The sequence below is a fragment of the Rhinoraja longicauda genome, chromosome 7 (assembly GCF_053455715.1).
Source record: "Rhinoraja longicauda isolate Sanriku21f chromosome 7, sRhiLon1.1, whole genome shotgun sequence".
Taxonomy (NCBI): domain Eukaryota; kingdom Metazoa; phylum Chordata; class Chondrichthyes; order Rajiformes; family Arhynchobatidae; genus Rhinoraja; species Rhinoraja longicauda.
In genome coordinates, this window is record NC_135959.1 from 19,573,308 (window position 1) to 19,591,316 (window position 18,009).

Consider the following 18,009-nt stretch of genomic DNA (forward strand, 5'->3'; position numbering starts at 1 on the left):
CAGAGGCGAGGCGAGCGGCGGGCGGGGCGGGGCGAGAGGCGAGGCATGTGTTTTGCGGAAGAATGTGAGGCGAAATCAGAATGGCGGAAATGAAATAAGGAAGCGGAAACTTTCCGCCAAATTCGGAAAGGTTGGGAGGTCTGCCCCAGGAACAGTCTCACCAAGGTTCTAATAATTGAAATGACCTCCTTACTTCTGCAATCAAACCCACTTGTTATAAAGTTTAATGTACCATTTGCTAAGTGTCTGCTTTCCTTGTACATTGGCCTCAGTATTTGTGTATAAGCTCACCCAGGTCCCTATAAACATCAACACTATCCAATATCTCAATATTTAATACACACTCTACTGTTCTGTTTTCTTCATCACAGTGAATGCCCTCATTTTTCCATGTTATATTCCATCTGCCATAATGTGATTTTATGTTACTCAAGATTTTAATGAAAAACAAGAACAATGAAACATGGTGTGTCAAAACGTTCTGTAAAGTCTTACCTTGGTGCCTCTTCTACAACTTTCTGATTTCTCCTCTGAATGGAACACTCTCTCTCATTCAGCCAAAGTATGTTACCATGTTTGTCTCCTATAACCTATGGATACAAAAATGCTTCTGAAAGACAAGTTTATACATTTTTTAAATCTTGTATGTCATGATCATGATATAAAGCATTGTTAATATTAAATTCAAACAGCACGATCAATCAAGTAGTAAAAATGAACTGCTGGAAATGTACAGACGAAGAGCGACTCAAAACTGTGTCTATTTCTCTCCATCGAAGCTACCTTGGCCAGCTGTTTGATATTTACTCCAGATTCCGTCATCTGAAGTCTTTTGTGTGTCTCACTTATCCACCAAGTATCTGTTTGATTGCTATTTTTTTTTTAAGTAAGATATTTAACTGGGTAAACAATTGTTTTCAATTATCCACATAGTTTGAATACATTTTCAAACTACCTATTATGAATGCATTTGTTCCTATTATTTTTCTCTTGTCATTAATTTCCTTCTTTCTGAATGTCATTGTTCTTCCAGGTGTCTCCTGAATCCAATACTGTAGGACACAAATTATTGGAGTAACTCAGCAAGTCAGGCAGCATCACTGGCGAACATGGAACTTCACCTATCCATGTTCTCCAGGGATGCTGCCTGACCTGCTCAGTTATTCTAGCACTTTGTATCATTTTGAGTTTTGACCAGCATCTGCATTTCTCTGTTTCTCCAATATTGTAGCCCTGGATCTAGCTTGTCAAACGTGGGCATTTAAAATGAGTAGTTTTTAACATCAGGGAATCACAGCTGAATACCCCTTGCACAAATGCCCACTTCTTCCTCAGAGGAATGGCAAACATAAATGACAAAACACCTCAGATTTCCTCTCCTTTAATACTGGCTCCTCTGCTAAAATGAACTGACTTAGCACAGGTCATGGACAAGGCTGAGCATCTCCTAATCAGCATACATTGTTCTCTCTCTGAAATAAATTCACTGAACAATCAAGAGAGTATCCATGGTCATCAATATAAGGTGCGAGCTTTTCAAGCATCTGCTTTTCCTTGTCACTGTCAGTGTCACGTATTCCTTTGATCATTCTTTGCCATATACACCGATAAGCCAAAACATTATGACCACTGACAGGTGAAGTGAATAACATGGATTATCTTGTTACAATGGCACCTGTCAAGGGGTGGGGTATATTAGGCAGCAAGTGAACAATCAGTTCTTGAAGTTGATGTGTTAGATACAAGAGAAATGGGCAGGAGTAAAGACCTGAGCGACTTTGACAAGGGCCAAATTGTTATGGCCAGACGACTGGGTCAGAGCATCTCTGAAACGGCAAGGCTCGTGGGGTGCTCCCGGTCAGCAGTGGTGAGTACCTACCGACAGTGGTCCAAGGAGGGACAAACCACAAACCAGCGACAGGGTGTTGGGCGCCCAAGGCTCATCGATGCTCGAGGGCAACGAAGGCTATCCCTTCTGGTCCGAACCGACAGAAGATCTGCTGTGGCACAACTTACAGAAAATTTTAATGGTGGTCACGGGAGCAATGTGTCACAATACACAGTGCATCGCACCCTGCTGCGCATGGGGCTGCGTAGCCACAGACCGGTCAGAGTGCCCATGATGATCCCTGTCCACCGTCGAAAGCGCCTACATTGGGTATGCGAGCATCGGAACTGGACTTTGGAGCAGTGGAAGAAGGTCGCCTGGTCCAATGAGTCCCGTTAGGTCACATGGATGGCCGGGTACGTATGCGCCGTTTACCTGGGGAAGTGATTGCACCAGGATGCACTGTGGGAAGATGACAAGTCGGTGGAGGGAGTGTGATACTCTGGGCAATGTTCTGCTGAGAAACCCTGGGTCCGGCCATTCATGTGGACGTCAACTTGACACGTGTCACCTACCTAAATATCGTTGCAGACCAGGTACACCCCTTCATGGCAATGGTATTCCCTGATGGCAGTGGCCTCTTTCAGCAGGATAATGCGCCCTGCCACACTGCACACATTGTTCAGGAATGGTTTGAGGAACATAATTAAGTGTTCACGGTGTTGCCCTAGCCTCCAAATTCTCCAGATCTCAATCCGATTGAGCATCTGTGGGGTGTGCTAGATCGACAAGTCCAATCCACGGCGGCACCACCTCACAACCTACAGGACTTGAAGGATCTGCTGCTAACGTTTTGGTGCCAGATACCACAGGACACCTTCAGGGTCTTGTAGAGTCCATGCCTCGGCGGGTCGGCGCTGTTTTGGCGGCACAAGGAGGACCAACAGCATATTAGGCAGGTGGTCATAATGTTTTGGCTCATCAGTGTACATGCACAGGAAAACACTTTCTATTCTGCCCCCAATCAAGGGAGCACAAATGTGACATCTTCATTGTTACCCCCAAGCCAGCCATAATTATAGACTCTCTGAAAGACACTACTGATTAATTAGTGTTTCGGGTTGCGGTGCTCCTCTTCCCTTTAAACACACTTTTCATTGCATTTATGTATTTAAGGAATTATGTTAAATACATAACCTTGCTTTGATAACATTCTCACCTTTGTTTTCAAGTATTCTCATGAGAGCAGTTTTGTGTTGCTTTTGAATGTTCCTATAAGGAACCTGAATGTATTGTATAAATTCAGTACGCTCAAAGGTCTAACTGGCAGAACCTCTACCTTATCTATCTTGGGTTGGCTTTGAAACCATGCTCCACGGATGATAGAACAGACTTTCAAACAAACAGATTTAATTATAAGCCTCTCTGAACAGAATTTTCAATTAGGGAATTTTGAACTTATTAACCTGAATCTCAATGTGCCGAGGATTATCAATCAACTTCTCAATCAAGAGGCGATCATCTCCAAAACTTGAGGCAGCTTCCTGTGATGAAAATCTAAATCCTTCCCTAGAAAGGGAAACAAATTAAGAGAGAGGAGTTTTAGTTTATACTTTCGCATTTTGAATTAATTTTTAAAATCATTACAGTTACTTGATGACTTTCATTAATACAATCCAACAGGTTTTATTCATTTTGGGTTATAGAATATTCATTGGTTGAATATTAAAAAAAGATATTGTCAATTATGTGCTTGAGACGTTACAATACCGGATATGTATCAGTATGCCAAATTGACAATGCCATTGGGATTCAAGCAGCATAACAGTCAATCTGGTGCTTCCAATTGAGAAGATATCTGGAAGTTCTGGATTTATGTCCTTTTGCTTCTCTGACAACCAAAGTTTAATAAAATTAATTTCAATCTCCCTGAAGACTCAATATGCAACTTACAATGGGGGCGGCACAGTGGCGCAGCACTAGAGTTGCTGCCTTATAGCGCATACAGCGCCAGAGACCCAGGTTCGATCCCAACCACGGATGCTGTCTGTACAGAGTTTGTACGTTCTCCCTGGGACCGCGTGGGTTTTCTCCGAGATCTTCAGTTTCCTCCCACAATCCAAAGATGTACAGGTTTGTAGGTTAATTGGCTTGGTATAAATGTAAATTATCCCTAGTGTGTATAGGATAGTGTTAATGTGCGGGGCTCTGGTCGGTGCGGTCTCGATGGGCCGAAGGGCCTGTTTCCTCGCTGTATCTCTAAACAAAACTAAACTGAACTAAATCAGCAGATGCTCAGGTGCTATGATCCTTGATTTCTCTGACTTCAACTGTGCTGCAGAAAATTACTGCAACTCGTGTCAGCACCATTCGATGAGGTTTGCCCATTCCAGGAAAAAAGATCATAAAATCTGGGCTGATACGCCAGTGCCAAGAGGGTGCTGTGTGACGAGAGTTGCTATTTTTACACTGTGATGTCAAATTGAAGCACAGTCCATCCTCTGTACGGAGTTGGATATGTGCATGTATGCGTGTGCGTGCGTGTTTTCTCATTTATTATATTGTTTACATTGTACTATGTTTACATATTCTGCTGCGTTGCTGCAAGTAAGAATTTCATTGTTCTATCTGGAACATATGACAATAAAACACTCTTGACACTCTCTCAGATCCCATGATACTATTTGAAAAGAATGAACATTCTCTCCAATGTCCAGGCAAATTTGTATCCCTCAGTCAATATTTCTAAAGCAGATGATGTCACCAATATCACAGTGCTGCTATACGGTAAAATGGCTGTCATATTTCCTACATCAAATTTATGTAATCGACTGTGAGCCACTCACGGTATCCTGAAACTGGAAATGATTTGAACATCTATCTGTGGGATAAATTTCCCTTTCACTAAATAAATTTAAAATGCTGTATTGATTTAACTTGCTTCTTAAAATGGAAGTCAAGAAGCATATTTTGTTTGATAGCATATATCAATATCCCCAGTACCAAATTGCTTAATGCACATCTCAATAAATAATTTCATGCTTGATAAAGGCTTTTGGTGTCTATTTTCCTTTGTTCAATAGTACATTCAGTCACTAGTATTAATGAATGAGAATCGAGCTAGATATGGGTAAGCATTGCTCATTCATCATCATTTATTCTCTAATCCTCACTCAAACCTGCCCACAAACATTTGAATCAAACAGTTGAGTAACACTCAACCACAAATGCAATTCAACTGGAACCACATTTCCAGATGAATGCCTCTCAATGATGCTTATGCTTTATTTTTTATAGCTAGGATGTTAAGGGAACCATTTGATATTAATCCATATTTGCTTAATTTGAGAGGTAAAAATAAAACCACAGGCACACCACAATGTTAATCCATTCCAGTTTTATATATTTGAAGGTTATGTTTAATTTCAGTACTTCAGAATGTTTCTTCCACATTTTAAATTTAAACAATCTGCTCGAAACGATATATTCATTTTTTTCTATCCCCAATGCAACGGAACTGGATGTTCCTTCAAAGCACTAAACATTCAATAACACTCATGCTGTTATTCATACTAGTGCAATTTTGGGATAGATGAAAATATTATTGCTTTTTTCCTAAATTGTATTGTGATCCTAGAACATGTATTACGACAGTTCCTTCATTCATACCCGTGCTTGTAAATCCAAATGAGATATTTTGATATGGAAACAGTTACATGTTAGAATTCTCCCCCATTATGTCCCAATGCATTCAACGGTTCTGCAACTTCTTTTCACCATTAAAGTTCTGTAAGTTTTCCAATTTAATTACTCCAGCATTGGCAGTAATAACTTCAGCTGCCTGGATCTTAAATTCTGAAATTCCCTCCTTATACCTCTTGCCCTCTTTGCCCCTTTAAGATGCTCCTTAAAACCGCGATTTTCAATCATTTTTTCAGTCACCTTGACATCTCTTTATGTGGCTCATTGCAGAAGTTTGTTTGATAACCATGTTGTGAAGCACATTGAGATATTTAACAATGGACATAATTACCACTCACTGACCAATAGATTGATGAATTATTGAATTCAATAGTTAAGGGACTCTCATGAGCACCAATTTTTTATTTCTTTTTACAACTTTCTCACATGGAACCTGGTGAGGTTGGATGAGAAGTCTAGTGAACAAGGGGAGGAGAGGTGGGATGGAAAAGGTGACCAAGAGAGAGTGACCTTGAGTGGACCAGCAGGAATGGGAAAGGAAGACAAGGGGTGTGGATGACCAGAAATTAGAAATTTCAATGCTCACGTTATTGGGCTGTAGGCTACCCAAGTGCAATATGAGTTGCTGTTCTTCTTGTTTTATATTTGGCCTCACCCTGGCAGTCGTGGACGGTTAGGTCTGTATGGGAATGGGGAGAGGATTTGAAATTATAATGCAACCAGGACCTCAAGAGAGCTAATGCGGATATAGCACTATTACTCTGCAAATTGATCATCTGGTATATACATGGTCTCATCAATGAAGAGGAAGCCACATTGCAACCATTGAATGCAATAGATCATGTTGGAGGAGATGCATGCAAAACTCAGCCTCACCTGTAAAGGCTGTTTAGGTTGTGAGAGAAAGCAATGTCTATCTGCTCATCACACCTTCCTGATCTGATTCCTCCTATCGCCCAAGGCCCCGTCTCTAACCCACCCCCTGCCCTCTCCCACCTGTCTTCATCAGCCTAATATAATTTTTTATGTTTCCAGCCAATGTCTCAATACACACCCCTCCCTTCCCCCACCTAATTCAGTCTGCCCATCATGTTCAGTTTAGTTGAGTTTATTGTCACGTGTCACTGCGGTACAGTGAAAAACTTTTGTTGTGTGCTAACCAGTCATCAAAAAGACAATACATGATTACAATCAGTCCATTTACAGTGTATCGATACATGATAAGGGAATAACATTCAGTACAAAGTAAAGTCAGCAAAGTCCGATCAAGGATAGTCCGAGCGTCACCAAAGAGGTAGTTAGTTGTTCAGCACTGCTCTCTGGTTGTAATAGGATGATTCAGTTGCATGATAACAGCTGGGAAGAAACTGTCCCTGAATCTGGTGGTGTGCGTTTTCACACTTCTATACCTTTTGCCTGATGGGAGAGGGGAAAGAGGGAATGGCCAAGGTAGGTCATCCTTGGATAGGTCGGTTCATACGGTAGGTTCTGTACAGTAAGGTACCATACCTAAATACGAGACGTTTCACCTACCATCTATAAGCTTCTAGCTCATCCCTCCCTTTCAACTATACTGGCTATCTTCCCTCTGCACTCTCAGTTCTGTTGCAGGGTCTCGAGCTGAAATGTCGACCATTCCTTCACCTCCACAGATAATGCTTGACCTACTAGGTTCCGCCAGCAGTTTGCTTTTTGCTCCATATTCCAGCATTTTGTTGTGACATTGCCCATGAAAGATATCAGGAAGTTCTTCGTCACCACACCAAAATCCAGAGGAACGTAAATTCGTTCGCAACCAAGTGCTAAACATACATATTTAATGTCTGCTGCAAATTGATTTTCATTTTTAATATTCAATATCACTGACTTCAAGCCACTATGGGCAATGTTCATGAGTTCATTAGTTATAGGAGCAGAATTAGGCCATTCAGACCTTCAAGACTACACCGCCATTCAATCACAGCAGATCTCTTTTCCTCTCAGCCCCATCCTCCTGCCTTCGCTCCATAAACCCCGTCACATTTACTAATCAAGAATCTGTCAATCTCTGCCGTAAAAATATCCATTGACTTGGCCACTAGTGGTTGCTTTAAAGAATGTTTTACTCGTAAACGTCCCCTACAAAAAGCTCTGGAGAATTGGAGGTGATGGAATGGTTTCAATTGAAAATTTCAAAACTATGATTGACTGATGCTTGGTAGCAAGGAAGTGAAGGGTTACAGAGTCAATGGCTGGTAAATGCAATTTACTCTACAAATCAGCTTTAACCTAAATGGGGAAAAAAATGCACATAAGGGTCAGTAAAGCCCTTCCCTGCTCCTGTGGCCATGGTCGAGATGGGGATTTGTTTCAGATTTCTCGGCAAAGAACTTAGCCTCTTTCAGTTGCATAAAAGTTAATGGTTCCAAGTAGGATCTCAATTGGCAAAGAACCACTTGGCTCCCTTATTATGCTGGGGATTACAAGTCAGATCCCACTGCAGCACTTAACTGGGAAAAGCAGAAAGACATTTCAGTGAAATAATAAGCAAGTGCGATATCTGAAGGGAAATGTCAACCTGCAGACATCTGTTCCGGTCAATCTAAAGGATTTGAAAATTGGCTGTCCATTGAAAGACCACACTTGAGCAAGTAATTAATTAACCCTAAAGCACTTTAGGACATCTTGAGAATATAGAAGGGCTTCTGTACACTCTAATTTCCTCTTCTTTCTTAAGAAAGGAACATTCATACAGCAGTACTGAAAGTGCAAACAAGTTAGCAGTAAGCCCGAATCAATTGTTCATCAGTAAACACTACAGAAGACTGAAGGACTGAAGTTTCCACTGGAGGAACTGGGTCCTGCACAAAAGGCAGTGCCAAAAATATTGTGCAGTAAAGATTGTAGGAAGTAAATAAAAATAAAAGAAACCAGAGAAACCTGAAAAATATTGCAAGGAGCATTGCTAAGGGATTCAGAGTGAAAAATCAAAAGGTAGACCATAAAGATATGCAAGGTCCACAAAAGGATAATGTTAATGTTATTATTTATTCTGCCCATCCAGTTCAGTAAGGTTATAACTCAAAGAAATACCAATCAGTAACCAGCAAATTGGGAGAGTCAGATGCTTAATATTTATACTATTGTGGCGCCTCGAAAGAGGCCCGAAATAAAGGCGAGGAGCCGGGTATTTCGGGACGTTCGGTTTTATTACACAGTTATCAGACCGGTCAAGTCTGCTGGAATGACTTTGCGTCCAAAACCTCGTCCTTATAACCGTAGCAAAGGACCGCCCCCCTGGACTGGTCCATTCCCGTGCCGAGGGGTCGGTAGTGGTATGGCCCGACCCTTGGGAGCCACCACAGGACCCCCCCCCCCCCCCCCAGAACCGGAGGCACGAAACGCACTGGTGGTCGCACAACCCGACTGGAACGCGTACAAAAATCGGTCGACAGAGGGGCCGGCGAAGGCACAGTTGGAGGGACAGGTGGTGGGACAGGTGGTGAGACAGGTGGTGAGACCGCAAAGGGGGGCGACCTCGTGGCCGAGGCTGGGCAACCCGCACCGGTTGGTCGATGTCTAAGTGAGCCAGCTTCAAGCGGTCAATTGACACGGCCTCCGGCCGGCCCCCCATGTCCAAGACAAAGGTTGTCTGTCCGTGCTCCAGCACCCGGTACGGGCCCTCATACGGCCTCCGAAGTGGCGTCCGGTGGGCGTCACGGCGCAGGAACACAAAGGCGCAGTCCCGGAGGGCCGATGGCACGTAAGGGCGGAATGTCCCATGGCGGGATGTCGGCACCAGTGCGAGCTTGCCAACTCGCTCTCGAAGGCGCTGTAGGGTGGATGAGGGCGGTTCCTCTCGCCCCGGCAACGAGGGCACGAACTCCCCGGGCACTGTGAGCGGTGACCCGTATACGAGCTCCGCTGATGATGAAGCCAAGTCCTCCTTGGGCGCAGTCCGGATGCCCAGCAAGACCCATGGTAGCTCGTCCATCCAGTCGGGGCCGGAGTCGCGCCTTCAGCGCTGTCTTCAGCTGCCGGTGGAACCTCTCCACCAGGCCGTTTGCCTGCGGGTGATAGGCCGTGGTGTGGTACAGCCGCACGCCCAACAGGTGGGCCATGGCCGACCACAGCTCAGAGGTAAACTGTGGCCCCCGGTCCGATGAGATGACCACCGGCACCCTAAAGCGAGCAATCCAGTGCGCGGCCAATGCACGAGCGCATGTAGCTGTGGATGTGTCGGCCAGCGGTATGGCCTCCGGCCACTGCGTGAAGCGGTCCACCACCGTGAGGAGGGTGTGTGATGTCCCGGGACGGCGGGAGAGGGCCCACAATGTCCACGTGCAGGTGGTCGAAACGCCGGCAAGGAAGACCGATCTCCTGGAGTGGCGCCCGGACATGGCGTTGAATCTTCGCCGTTTGGCACGGAATGCAGGTGCGGGCCCAGTGGCCAACCTGCTTGCGCAGACCGTGCCACATGAACCGCGCAGCTACCAGTGCGGTCGTCGCCCGGATGGATGGGTGAACCAGCCCGTTGACCACGTCGAACACCCTCCGGCGCCACGCGGCAGGGACGATGGGGCGCAGTTGACCTGCCGACCCATCGCACAGTATCGTCGCTCCTCCAGGGCCGAGGGGGAATCCTCAAGGCGGAGGCCAGAGATGGCAGTCCGGTAGGCGGGCATCTCCCCGTCCGTTAGCTGGGCCTCCCACAGGGCAGAATAATCAATGCCGGGCGCCACTTCAAAAACGGCATTGACGGCGGGGCGAGACAACGCGTCGGCCACCCGGTTTTCCTTCCCCTCGATGAAGCGAATGGAGGTAGAAAAAGCGGGTGTCATCTGTTGTGATGCCCCGCAGCTGGAACTGGGCCTCCGTGAAACCAAACACGAGCCCGGGTGGTCCAGAATGTCGGGAGCTTGATGCCTACCACGTCGACAGCTGCGGCCTGGTTGGCCTGCAAGCCGGACGAAAGGTCGGCTTTCCATCGTGTGTCCATCATACTATCAATGGACTGATCGGATAAATATCAATTTCTCAGGATGTTAGGTAAATTGATCAAACAAAATGCACCACCTCTGCATTAAGAACATATTCTGCAATGAATTATTGGGGGTACTTTTACCACAACTTTTCAGGTGACGAACTGGAAAAGGATTAAGTCGCACACTAAGTATACACAACAATGTATATTTAATGTATTATCTTTAGCACAGTCCAAAAAACCACTGAGGGTTAACAGGCACGACTTTATCAAACTAAATTTGACACCGAGACAGACAAGTTTAGTGCGTGGACAGATGGAGTGAAAATGTCTCTGTTCAGAGCATATTGTACAGCACTCTATACTGCACACTTGTGGTCAAACTACAGAAAAGCAAGCTTACAGAGACTTCAAGTAGCTTATAATGATGCTCTGAGAATATTACTGAAGAGACCTAGCGGTGTAGTGCAAGTGAAATGTTTGTGGCTGCAGGAGTCATTACTTTACAAACTGTCTTAAGAAATCTTATGTATAAAATGTATTTGCCAGACTAATGACTCTGAAAGTGAAATCATCCTGGCCTTATCAAACATAAGGTTTAGCACTACACGCTACCAAACCCAGCCGTGGAGACATTGGTATAGTTGTCTCGTTGTAGGACACTAATTTTTTTAATTCTTGGTTTAAAATCATGTATGGTGCTTTTGTATGTAATTTATTGTGCTTTTGTATGTAATTTACGTAGGGTCTTGTCTTTTATCTGGACCCTGAGTCTGTAATAAAGTAAAGTAAGTAAGTAAGTAAGTAAGTAAATTCATTCAAAGAGGAAAGTTTTAGACACATCTTAAAGAAGAGAGAATCTGGGGTTTAGAAAGAAAATTTTACTGCTTAGGACATCAATTGCTAGAGGCAAGACCATCATCAGTGGAATGATGAAAATTTGAAATGATCAGGAACCCAAAAGTAGAGTGTTACCATTGACTTGATCAACTGTGAGCAAGAATGCGGTGACCTAGTCAGTTCTCCATTTGGTGGTTTGAAATAAATATTACTCACATTTAATTAATTAAATGGAAAAATATAGGTGTGATTCGAGACGTTAATTCCACAACTTTATCTCACCACAATCTGCAAACGATGGATGATATTAAAGTAACAAATGCTGAATGTAATACATTAACGCAATATTAACCCAGTAACTTTTTCCACACAAAAGATGGTGAGTAAATGGAACAAGCTGCCAGAGGAAGTAGTTGAGGCAGATACTATAACAACTTTGAAAAGGCTTTTGGCTTTTGGTGCATTGATCGGAAAGGTTCTGAGGATTATGGGCCTAACGTGGGCAGGTGGGACTAGTGTAGACAGGGAACCTTGGACTGAAGGGCCTATTTCCATGCTGTATGACTGCATTAAATTAGTATGAATCAGTGCTTTTGCTATTCGAAACCAGAGTGGAGATGATTGAGTAATACCCATCAAGTCAGACCACTCTGTTTGCAAGTGAGAGATTCATTTATGCATATAGTTTGTGTGTAACCATCTTCCAGTCACTGTATTTTGCTGGAGAAATTATCTAGCTGTTATTAGAATTTCTACAGTTTCAGTCAAGTTCCATTTCTTCTCACTTTGATTTTGTACAATGGACTGCCTACTGCACAATCATGATGGCATATATATGTACAACAAATATTGTTCTAAAAGAGGACCTCAAACCACTGAATGGGAGAAAGGACAGCAGTGAGGGTTATTTCCACAAATATACAAGCTTCATTTCACTTTGTTGACAGACAGCATTTCAACCTTGATGAAATTCACCAGGTAAATATCAAGAAACATTTATCCAGCAAGTTACCTAAGCGCATAAAATATTCATCGGCATCAGCTTGCTTATCTTTGAAGGTGAAAGGGGAAATTGTTGCACTGGGTAGATCTCATGAAGGGTAATGTTATCCATTCTGGGTCCCATGTTTTGGGAAGGATATCAGGGTCTTGCTGAAAATGTGGAGAGGGTAGACGTTTTTAGTGAAGTTTCAGTGAAATGTTTCAGGGGAAAATGAAAAAAATGAGATTCTAATAAACAATTAGAAAGTGGAAATGAAAGTTATAATTACAATGTTTCAAATACATTTTGGCAAGAAGGTTTTGAGGCAGGTGGGCTAATTAGCACTCACAACTGTACAGTCACATTCGGCTCGAACTCTATCTACAAGTTTGCAGCTGACACCATTGTGTGGGCCGAATCACAAACAACGATGAGACAGAGTACAGGATGGAGAACTTAGTAACATGGTATCAGGGCAATAATCCTTCTCTCAGTCAGCAAGACAAAGAGGCTAATTGACTTCAGGAAGCATAGTGGAGTATACACCCGAATCAGCATCAACCGTGTCGAAGTGGAGATGGGTTCAGAGCTCCACGTTCCTTGGCATTAACATGACCAATGATCTGTCATGGATCAACCACATTGATAAGACAGCTAAGAAGGCATACCAATGCCTCTACTTCCTGAGAAGACTACGGAAATTTGGCATGTCTCTAATGACTCTTACAAATATTAACAGATGTACCATAGAAAGCACACGGTTGGGTTTCATCACAGCGTGATTTGGAGATAACTCTGCTCAAGATCGCAAGAAATCGCAGAGTTGGAGATGTAGTCCAGTCCATCACACAGACCAGACTTCCCACCATAGATTTCATCTACTCTTCATGCTGCAGCCATCACAATCAAAGACTTGTCTAAACCCCTTTGTTCCTTCATCTCCCTGTTTCTGTCCGGCAGAGAGTACAAAAGCTTAATAGACAATAGACAATAGGTGCAGGAGTAGGCTATTCGGCCCTTCGAGCCAGCACCGCCATTCAATGTGATCATGGCTGATCATTCTCAATCAGTACCCCGTTCCTGCCTTCTCCCCATACCCCCTGACTCCGCTATCCTTAAGAGCTCTATCTAGAGCTCTATCCTTAAGAGCTCTATCGCTTGAAAGCGTGCACCACCAAACTCAGAAACAGCTTTTTCTCCTCTGTTATCTACAGTGCATTCAGAAAGTATTCAGACCCCTTCACTTTTTCCACATTTTGTTACATTACAGCCTTATTTTAAAATGGATTAAATTCTTTTTTTAATCATCAATCTACACACAATACCCCATAATCAAAAAGCGAAAACAGGTGTTTAGAAATTTTTGCAAAGTAATTAAAAAGAAATAACTGAAATATCACATTTACATAAGTATTCAGACCCTTTACTCAGTACTTTGTTGAGGCACCTTTGGCATCGATTACAGCCTCAAGTCTTCTTGGGTATGACGCTACAAGCTTGGCACACCTGTATTTGGGTAATTTCTCTCATTCTTCTCTGCAGATCCTCTCAAGCTCTGTCAGGTTGGATGGGGAGCGCCGATGCACAGCTATTTTCAGGTCCCTCCTGAGATCTTCGATCAAGTTCAAGTCCAGGCTCTGGCTGGGCCACTCAAGGACATTCACAGATTTGTCACGAAGCCACTCCTGCGTTATCTTGGCTGTGTGCTTAGGGTCGTTGTCCTTTTGGAAGGTGAACCTCCACCGCAGTCTGAGGTCCAGAACACTCTGGAGCAGGTTTTCATCAAGGATCTCTCCGTACTTTGCTCCGTTTATCTTTCCCTCGATCCTGAGAGCCCTTTAGGTGCCTTTTGGCAAACTCCAAGCGGGCTGCCATGTGCCTTTTACCGAGGAGTGGCTTCCGTCTGGCCACTCTACCATAAAGGCCTGATTCGTGGAGTACTGCAGATATAGTTGTCCTTCTGGAAGGTTCTCCCATCTTCACAGGGGAACTTTGGAGCTCTGTCAGAGGGACCATCAGGTTCTTGGTCACCTCCCTCGGAGGTCTACGGACAATTCCTTCATCTTCATGGCTTGGTTTTTACTCTGACATGCACTGTCAACTGTGGGACCTTATATAGACAGGTGTGTGCCTTTCCAAATCATGTACAATCAATTTAATTTACCACTGGTAGACTCCAATCAAGTTGTAAAAACATCTCAAGGATAATCAATGCAAACAGGATGAACCTAAGCTCAATTTTGAGTGTCATAGCAAAGGGTCTGAATACTTATGTAAATGTGATATTTCAGTTATTTCTTTTTAATTACTTTGCAAAAGTTTCTAAACACCTGTTTTTGCTTCTTCATTCTGGGGTATTATGTGTAGATTGATGATTAAAAAAAAAGAATTTAATCCATTTTAAAATACAGCTGTAACGTAACAAAATGTGGAAAAGGTGAGGGGGTCTGAATACTTTCTGAATGCACTGTGTAAGCTAGGGTACTGTCCGATTCACCACTACTCCATTATGGACATTGGTCTTTGTCTATTGAACTGATGCATTAAAATGTTGTACTTGAATTTGACTTAGGTAGACACAAAATGCTGGAGTAACTCAGCGGATCAGGCAGCATCTCGGGAGAGAACGAATGGGTGGTGTTTCGGGTCAAGACCATTCTTCAGACTGATTATTTGTATAATATATCTCATCTATTGGGATAGCATGCAAAACAAACTTTTTACTGTACCTCAGTACATGTGACAATAGTAAACCTACACCTAAACCTAAAAGGTTTGAAAGATGCTGTCAAAAAAGTATGTCAAGTTAGACACAAAAAGCTGGAGTAACTCAGCGGGACAGGCAGCATCACTAGAGAGAAGGAATGGGTGATGTTTCGGGTCGAGACCCTTCTTCAGACTGGTTAGGGATAAGGGAAACAAGAGATATAGATGGTGATGTGGAGAGATAAAGCTCAATGAATGAAAGAGTATTTACATCACTATGAAGATAGACACAAAATTCTGGATTAACTCAGCGGGACAGGCAGCATCTCTGGAGAGAAGGAATGGGAGATGTTTTGGTTCAAGACTCTTCTTCAGACTGGTCTAGATAAATCACTTTTATATTCAACTAAAATGTATTGTTCATTTGTTCATTTGATGGCAAAAGTTGTATATTAGTTTGAAAAAAATTAAAATCACTTAGTGATGAATTTAATTTGGTCTGACTCCAACTAGTTTGCCACATATTAGATAATGAGCACAAATGGTGTTGGTTTGCTTGCAGTGTTTGCATTCCTACTCACAAGATAGGTGTTGCCTCCTCCTATTTTTCACACTTCCCCGAGGATAAGAGAGGGGCAGGTATCACAAATGGAGCATCTGGCTCCAAGTGGGTCTACGTAAACAGTAGCAAAGAGGAGTGAATGACATTCCAGTGAATCTAGCAAACAAACACAGCATCACTGGTTGTTTGCTTTAGCAGCACCCTCTCAAGCAAATGAAACAAAAACAACTGGCATGCCGTGCTCTGTTTACGCTGACTGTCTGCTTCAGCCAGTGCTTCCAACACTTCCACCAAGCCAACACCTAGGTCAACAAAACGTTCTGCAATCCAAACTTTCACTTTTCATCATTGCCAGTACAAAAATGGTAACGCTGCCAGTATGAAAGTGGTGACACATAATATAATTTCAATGAGATCACATTGGGATTCTTACTGTTTCTGACCGTGGCCTTACCTGGTCTCGTCATCGTCCCAGGCTGTTCTCATGCCTTTCCCACCACCTCCTGCTGAAGCCTTGATCATGACGGGATACCCTGGCAGCAGGAAACAATTAGATATGTTTTGACTTTGATCACGTGAGCTTGACAGCTGACCATATGCCCAAGGCAACTGGGTTCGCTGAAAACAACCCTCACATGCTTTCCTGTGCGTTGTCGCTACTTTCATCAAGAGCCACATCGCAAAGTCAATATGTCAACTTCAGTAATATAACATGGTGAAACTTTGCACGATTGTTCCATATACATTAGGCTCACTAGACAACTCACCCCACTCAAAGAAGATAGTAATTAAAAAAATAGAACAAACAAGGGACAAAAAGAAATGTTAGTTCTGGCTTAAATTATTAATGAAGAGCAAAATGAATTACATCTTTGTATTTTGTAAGTATAAGCATTTAATGGGAATCGAGAAAAGAAATGAGAGAGAATGGAATTCACAAAGGCAAAATAAATAGAAGGACTTCTTGACATGATGAGCTGAAGACGGTTGGGTGACAGTTCAGATGGAACATAACCACTGGCACAGACCTGTTGGGATGAATGGTCTGTTTCCATTATACAATAATTAATCCAGTTGATACTATAGTGTTATTAGCCTCTTGTCAAGTGAACAGGAATTTTACATGCTAAGATAGCATATCTACATATAAATGCGTGTTTTTTGATGGGAGAGAGCAAGGCTGCCAGCAGGTCACCCTGGACAATTCTTTCAAATCGTCTCGTGACCAGTTACAAAAGATAACCTTAAGGTTGCTCTGTCAGACCAGAAGTAATATCTATTTGTGGGAAACAGATTGAGGAAAGAAGACAGTAACAAGAAAAAATACAGAAAAAATTATTTTGAATAATTAAAAGGTTTACTCAACAAAAGAAAATAACTGAACAAATCTTTCACATGTTTCTCCATTCTATTTATCCTTCACCAAGATTATATTACTAAACTTCTTGACAGTAATTGTAATAGATATGTTATACACACAGTCTTACAATACATTTATAGTTACATACAGTAAACTCATTTATCCAGAATTTGCATTCAAAATTCTCATATCTAGCAAATATTTCTCAGCATATTAAGCAAATGCTTGATTATGCAATTTTATTTCAAATATTATGCAAAATAGGTATGAAAAGATATTTTCAGATTATTTACATTTATAAATAAGAGTAGTGTAGTTGTAGTCTGATTAGCAGTAACATCCTCTGAAAATTTGACACTTCATGCATTAGTGATTACTGTCATTTAATTTAATTTTGCTGTATTTTACATTAACATTGTTTAGCACTAAAATATAGAGTTATAGTGTACAGCATTGTTGTTTGAAGGGTAAAAAGATGGTAAATAGTTTGGCAATTTATTCAATGTTTATGCATAGAATACTAGTGTGTGATGAGCAGTAATATTTTGGGGGAAATTGTCTAACAAGTGGCAGATTCATGCAGCCAATATACCCATTGGCACAGACCTGTTGGTAGGCTCCAATCCAACCCCGATCCTACCCCAACCCACCCAGACCCACACCCCAATACCGCTCCATTCCCCATAAATGCCAGATGGCTCAGAATAAAATAGTGGCATGTTGATAAAAACTAATATTTTACCTATTTCTCTGGCAATTTTGACAGCTTCATCAGCATTCTGTGAGAGAAGAAAATATGATCAACATTAATCTTGGCCACCTCTGTCCTTTCTTCCCAAAGCACACATAATGCACTACTGACAGATTTTAGGATAAGTTTACAATACCCCACTGCCGTCTAATTCAAAAGAAAACAAATTTAATTCCATAATTGGAGACAAACCTTCTCCTGGTGTTCTTATTTTGGGGTGGTAGGAGTGAAAATATTATTTTTTAATATTTACGAGATCGTTTCTGCATTCAGTTTAATAGTTCCTTCTAATTTTGTACAAACTTCAATGCAAAC

The 18,009-nt window shown here is 42.5% G+C and overlaps 1 protein-coding gene across 1 annotated transcript in view; it reads right to left on the reverse strand.

The window, feature by feature from the left end:
• The window catches only part of pcca (propionyl-CoA carboxylase subunit alpha), a 354,157-nt gene that overhangs the window by 196,418 nt on the left and 139,730 nt on the right, over positions 1-18,009 (reverse strand). Inside the window, exons 8-11 of the mRNA XM_078402214.1 lie at positions 17,686-17,722; positions 16,038-16,116; positions 3,295-3,397; positions 496-590 (exon numbers count right to left, since the gene is read on the reverse strand). Coding sequence (XP_078258340.1) covers positions 496-590; positions 3,295-3,397; positions 16,038-16,116; positions 17,686-17,722 — 314 coding nt within the window. The remainder of the gene's footprint in view (positions 1-495; positions 591-3,294; positions 3,398-16,037; positions 16,117-17,685; positions 17,723-18,009) is intronic.